The sequence below is a fragment of the Bos mutus genome, chromosome 23 (genome assembly GCF_027580195.1).
Source record: "Bos mutus isolate GX-2022 chromosome 23, NWIPB_WYAK_1.1, whole genome shotgun sequence".
NCBI lineage: Eukaryota > Metazoa > Chordata > Mammalia > Artiodactyla > Bovidae > Bos > Bos mutus.
The window spans coordinates 34,894,284-34,900,855 of record NC_091639.1 but is presented as its reverse complement, the minus strand read 5'-3'; the positions used below and the strand labels follow the sequence as shown (position 1 = coordinate 34,900,855).

The window sequence follows — 6,572 nt, the reverse complement described above, 5'->3', positions numbered from 1 at the left end:
CAGGGAAGCCTGATACTGAACCACTGGCTAAAATCCATGAGCCTTATTCTTCCACCATGGAAATCAAGAGTGGACATAGTGCTGCTCTGAACTTAGAAGGGAACAAATTTACTCTTTTCCATCCTAGCTGGACACACATCAGAATCCTCTGGAGCTCAAAAACACAAAACCGGCCATTCTCCCTCACCCCTACCTACCAAATTAGAATTCCTGTTTAAGAGGGAGTGGACCTTTATTTTAAAGTGATGTGTATGGATTTTGTTGATAACTGTAGATTGAGTCATTCATTAGTTCACACTAAGAACTTTGCCAGGTATTTCACATATGTTATTCTGTTTTATGACTGAATTCAGACAGGTTTAGTCACAGAAACTATATGGTGGACAGGAGAGAAAGAGTTCAGCACAAGGAGATTCTAAAAGCCTGCCTTTCCAGTGTTCTTGCACATTCTGATGTCTTCTCACCTTGCCACTCTTCCTACTGGGCCCTCTTTCAGATTAAGTTACACGTGAATCCTCCATTAGCCAAGCACAGAACAACACGGACATGTGCAAAGAACCTCACTGGAGCTCCACCCCCGCTCAAAAAAAGATATTTATTTTTCCATTTTTGTCACCACAAATTCCTTGTAAACATAAAACTTTGGTAATTTAAACAAAAACCAAACCCATGATTCTCTCCTAGGATCAATTTGATGCCATAAGGATAATACTAAGTAAGTGCACAAATGACACAAGATGCAAAATTAACTGAAAACGGTCATCCTTCCAGAAATTTCTCTTAAAACAGCAGGGAAAAGCAATGCTGCCACCTAGTGGCAACCCAAACCAATCACATGGCATCCCCAGCAAAATGGGTCCTAGGCCCAACATTTGGTCCCTCCCCTTACCTTCCTGAAAAAGAAAAATTCCTAGCAACAAGAAACCCCTCCTCCAGAGTCCCATTCAATCCTGAGAATACAGCAACCCAGGTCTGGCCTGTAACACAGACTACTTCACAAGAAACGGTCCTCTGACCATTTTAAGGTCAGTTTGCTCAGTCCTGTGGCCCAGGTGATGCAGAAGGTAGACACATCCAAAATGCTCTTCTGTTCAGAGTGTGTACACAGTAATTCTGATGTCTGTTGCCTCAAAGACCTCCTCAATTATTGCGGATACATTTTCCCATTGCAGACGATCAAGACCACATCCGATCCTGAAAAAGACAAAATATCTCCACTGGTTGTGATTGAGGAAAAGGCTCCTTCCCTCTTTCCCTAGGCTGCATCCACCCAAAGCCAAAGATAGCATCTGGTCTCACACCTATAGGCAACTATGGTGGGAGTTTAGAAGTTAACGCCTATTGTGAGTCACCTAAGGCTGTTTCCTAGACGGCCCTAACATCCAATAGCTGTCACTTCTCTTTTGCCAAATAAAGTACCAATTCCCAGTTACTTCAGGGTACATTTAGAAATACGTGTAACTCTGCCGTGAGACAGAAGAACTCACTGTTTCTACTAGTGAAAACTAGCCGTGGGTGGATGGGAAAAGGTTGGTATTTTTAAACTGTGTTAGTCACTCAGTCGTGTTTGACCCTTTGTGACCCCATGGACTATAACCTGCCAGGCTCCTCTGTCCATGGGGATTCTCCAGGTAACAATATTGGAGTGGGTTGCCATGCCCTTCTCCAGAGGATCTTCCTGACCTAGGGATCGAGCCTGGGTCTCCCACACTGCAGGCAGATTCTTTGCCAACTGAGCCACCAGGAAAGCCCATTTTAAAAATACACTTATGATAACGGAATGTTAAGGAAGATAACTGGGAAATGCCAAGCTGATTGTAATTCCAATCTTCCTGACACCCTGGTGAGAAACCTCAATCTGCCCACAAAACTACTACCTGGCAGCTTTCTTCCAAGATGTTACTTTACTGATCCTCAATATCCACAGGGAAAAAATAAAGGCTTAAAATTGATAATTTTATATTAATGCGTTAAGTACCTGAAAAAACTGTGATTTAAAAAAAAAAAGTTTCTGGTACATAAGTCGTGAATATATTACAGACCAGTGTAAGATGAGGGATCAAGTAGCCACATTTCTAACTCAGAGCTTGGAATAAACCTGCATGCATGGTCAGTACTGACTCAGAACTAGTCTGTCAGGAAGAGAAGGAATCCCAAGCCTATTCCTGAAAAAGAAACAAAGAGGATACTGAACCCCCAACATCAGTCCCTTAAGTTCCCAATATCTAGGGTATAAGACGTTACATCAGCAACAGACCCTCTGGCTACTATCCATGCTGAACATAAATAAGCATGCAGTTTACAAAGCAGTGATAACCTACAACTTTGTTCACACAGAATGAGCAGGTTTGGGACACCTGAAGTGGCTCAGAGAGAAATCACAATTGCTCAGTCTTGATTCTTGAGCTGTACTAGAGGATGCCTAGAATTCAACAAATAGTGGTGAACAACAGTTCCTCCCTACTAGGCGGGCTGAGGAAGACCTGTGTTTTAATCATCCTGATTCATTCAGCCCAAGCTAAAAGATGGGCATGCCTTGAGCGAAGATCTGACAACTGGTTTACTGATGATTTTTAAATGTTTTGAAATTTGTCCACCTTTAAGACTACATTTTGGGTTAAGATAAGCTTTTAAGTCATTTCTCTTTGGGTAAGACAGTAAACCCCACCAATCAAGTCTTCATTTAGGGCCTTGGATTTCCTTGCCTTGGCATGGAAAGGTCGGTGACTCCATTCTTCAGACAATGGGACTTCATAGCCTCTAAACTCTTCCGTAAGTTTTCATAAGTTGGCTTGTGTGAAGCCCTTTTCTTTGTAATCTGAGTACGAAGAACAAATTCAAATTTCCATTAGACCAAAATGAGGGGCAAAAAACATCATCATGTTCTCCCAACATCACGATAATTAAAATAAATATACTTTTATAGACTAGTCTAGATAACAAATGTCATACGGTCTCTTCCAGTTATGGGAGCCCCTCAGGAATCCACTGAAGAGAGCCAGAGACCCAGACACTGCCTGTTCTCCTAAGAAACCCAGATTAGCAGGTGTGCCTATTGTCTATTGTTTTTAAGCAAGGTAGGTGAAAGTTCTTGTGCCACTTCCAAGAGATAAGCTATGTATCTGTAACAAGGAAGAACCCATAGCACCTAAAAATTTCCTGTTAGGCTTATTTATTTACAAACAGTGCTTGCTTTTTATTTCCCTATAAAAGCACAGAAACTGGTAGCATTCCAAACAAGACTGAAAGTCACAGTAGCCTTAAGGACAGCATCCCCACTTTGTGTGCTACCCAAATCAAGCTTGTAGTGAGTTGGCTCTAAGTCATCCAGCAGCATCACCAAGAAGCTGCACTCCTTCACAGGTCAAAGACCACTGGGACAATGGAAGAAATCCACATGGAGGAAGCAAGCAGGAGAGGAGCAGAATACTACCTGGCACTGCATTTGGTAAGGAAGGATGAGAGAAAAACTCTTCTGAGCAATCGCCTCTTGGGACTTTATTGTCTGTATTTCACTACAACAATGAAGGAATTAAGCAAGGGAAGCATCCCTAACTTTCGCACATCATGTAACAGGTCTTTGGTAAATATCCAACTTTTTCCCACGGAGTTGGGATGCAGCCTCATGTTTCTAACCCAGTGCACCAAATAGCCACCACCTCTGGATCTGAGTCGGCATGAGGTCAGCTTTTGACATTTTTGGTTGTCTATAAAGAAACACTGTGATCAACATAAATGCAGCAAAGCCCATCTGTTTGCTAATACTTAAAACTTACTGAGAATTGGCCCCATCTTACCAGGTAATATATATATCGCCCATCTCTCTTCAGAACAGCCACTTCTCCAGACTTTTTCTCTAAGAAAAACAGTTATTTAATAGTAAAAAAAAAAGAAATACCAAAACAGTGATCTTCATTCTTAGATTTTTAAAAGATCTTTATAGATCTGAGTCTACTTCATAACTAGAATTAATTTTCAACTCTGAAGAAACCTTTGATCTTTATCAGCCTTCTTAAATACCATATTCCTTAACTTCCAGTTTTCCTACTGTTTTAGGAAATCATGTTTTCAATCATGTTTTCCTCACATTCCACCTTCAATCCTGCTACATTTTCAAATATCCTTTCTTGTTCTCTTAAAAAATGTTAATGTCTACTGCCTTGAAATGTTTTAGAATGTACAGCATTTTTCACTTGCCAAATGTGTATTTAATAATTATATTTTTACATACAAACAGCTAATGTGTTAAGCATTATGGGGGAACATAGATGTATTAACATTAAAAACTAAATTATTTAACAGTTTCCAGTCAGGAGAACTGTGTAGTGTTTTGAAACAAATACAATACAAAGCAGTAAGAAGTTGCTTTCTTTATGCTGGGAGTGGAATCACCAGTGGCGACTGATTCAGTAAGCCTGGACTGTGGTCTAAACAACTGTTTGCAGAAGCTCCACCTCTGATTCTGGTACACATTTCTGCTTTACAATCACTGGGAGCAAGCAACGGGAAGTGTTTGTAAGGAAAAGTTTTAAACTCTTTGAAGCATAAGCACAGTACGGGCTAACAGGGAAGCCTGAATGCCAGGCTAAAAGCTGTGGACTTTGCTAAGCATGCCAGAGTTATTAAAGGCTTCAGACAAATGGAGTCATATTATTAAGAAACATTTATGAAAGAGGGAGAAGAAATTTAAAACTTTTACAAGAACTCAGGTTTGGTGGGCCAACCCAAACTAGAGATCATCTCTGTAGCAGAAAAAACTTAATCTGCAGAGTTAAAAGGGCTCGGTAGTTAGGAACCCCATCTGTGCATATATATCTTGTTTAAATTATTAAGCTTAAAAGGAGCATCAAAAGATGGTCTAATCAAGGCACGTGAGTTCAGCTGCTTTCAAAACTCACGTTGATTCAACAGTTCCTGCACTCCTCCAAATTTCTTCTTGAAGAGGACAGCTATCCCAGCGCCCATTCGACAGTCCTCACTGATACAATGCACTAAAGAGTCTGTTTGGGGACATGCAAATAGGTCTCCTTTCACGTAAGTAATCTAAAATGTGCAAAGAGAAAGAAAACTTCTGTTACATACAGAAATATACTAAGCTACTTCTTTTCCTTTACTGTGCCCACCACCACCACTACCTCTCCCCCCATCCCTCCTTCATTTAGAAGACAAATTTTCAGAACTTAATGAGTTATCTAAAGCGAATTAAAGCATGTACAAAGTAATGAGTGGGCTCTGCCTAAGATTGTATCAGCCTTTCTAAAATAAATCAACAGGAGAGAAAAAAAGACAATGCAATTACTAGTTTAATTAAAAAGTGTCTGTGCTTTGACCTCAATCATTCTTAATTTCAGTTCACCAATAAGTTAATAGTTGTTACGCACTCGGCTTCCTTCTGAATCTTCATTAGGGCTGCCAGCCATGATACTGGGTCGCTATTTCCAGAACTTAAGTGTTTCTTCAGCTATAAAAAGAGAGTAAAAATGCTTAGGCAGCCCAAATATATTACATTCAGACTGCCCTGACCACCCACGTACTAACTTTTCCCCCCCACCGTTTATTACTGAGTGTGACTTCTCTAGAAAGGAACGCAAAAATCCTCGGGGCAAGAAGGAGAGGAATAATGCCTGGGTTCGGAGGCGGCCGTGACCCGATTGCATTTCGCGCTTCCCAGGAGCGGAAGAAAGGCAGTCCTAGGACCCGCCTCCTCCTTTCCCCGAGCCCGCGCCGAGCAAGGCTGATTTAGGACAGTCTTTTCTCTGAAAGATGCAAGAGTACTTCCCCATTGGGTCTGGCCCAGGGACAAAAAGGTGGGACTTGGCCACAGTCAAGTCGCCAACTAGAGAGTGTACCGGTCAGGCGGAGTGTACTGCCAAGGCGCGGGCAGGGGTGAGAGGGAAGGCGGCCCCTTAAGGAAGGCTCACCCACATCTTTTTTGGGGGGTTGGGGGGACTAGGGGAAGAAGTAGAGAGGCCTCCCATTCTGTCTCCTACCCTAGGGGTGATCAGCCAGGGCGTAGGGCCTGTCCCGGGATCCCGTGGGAGGAAGCGAGGAGGCTCGCTCAAAGACCCAACGTACCCCCGTTACCCTTCACCTGGAAAGGAGTTGGCCGTTACGAGGTCCCGCCCCGCGGGGAAGGGCTCTGGTAGGTGGGTAACAGCGGACGAGCCCACGATACGAAGCCAATCCCACCACAGCCTTTAATTGCGCGTATCTAAGATGGCCGCCCACCATCCGGGAGCCGGGCGGAAACGAGCCCCTCTAGCTAGCTAGCCGAACCTGCACTCTTTGGTGATGGCCGCTGAACTTCCGGCGGTGAAGTCCGACCGCCGCCGCCGCCCGGGCATGCGTAACGAGACAGCCGAATGCAAGTTGGGTAGAGCGGCGCCTGCGCATTAAGTCCCAAGGGGTGTGTCTCCAGGGGCCGCAAAGAAGAGGGAGGGCAGTTGGCAAAGGAGTTACTTAGCGCCTGCGTGGTGCTAATGCTCAGGGCGGCGTTTGAGTGGAAGGGTCTGGCGCGCCTGGAAGGCGCCTGCGTATTCCTTTGGCCGGATGGGAGCCAATCAGGAAAGTGG

General features: G+C 43.5%; 1 protein-coding gene across 5 annotated transcripts; it reads right to left on the bottom strand.

The window, feature by feature from the left end:
• Positions 1-575: 575 nt before the first annotated feature.
• Positions 576-6,423, bottom strand: OARD1 (O-acyl-ADP-ribose deacylase 1). Of its 5 annotated transcripts, none has more exons than XM_014478431.2 (6): positions 6,277-6,423; positions 5,382-5,461; positions 4,899-5,043; positions 3,798-3,856; positions 2,706-2,818; positions 576-1,194 (listed from the first exon to the last, which is right to left on the bottom strand). In XM_014478431.2, exons 2-6 carry the CDS (start codon positions 5,418-5,420, stop codon positions 1,092-1,094), a joined length of 459 nt encoding a protein of 152 aa, XP_014333917.1. In that variant the 5' UTR covers positions 5,421-5,461; positions 6,277-6,423; the 3' UTR covers positions 576-1,091. The 5 variants fall into 5 exon arrangements, with proteins under 5 accessions (XP_014333917.1, XP_070217227.1, XP_014333915.1 ...); XM_070361126.1 differs by having other exon boundaries at positions 5,382-5,464; positions 6,215-6,350; XM_014478429.2 differs by lacking the exon at positions 6,277-6,423 and adding an exon at positions 6,092-6,231.
• Positions 6,424-6,572: the final 149 nt, after the last annotated feature.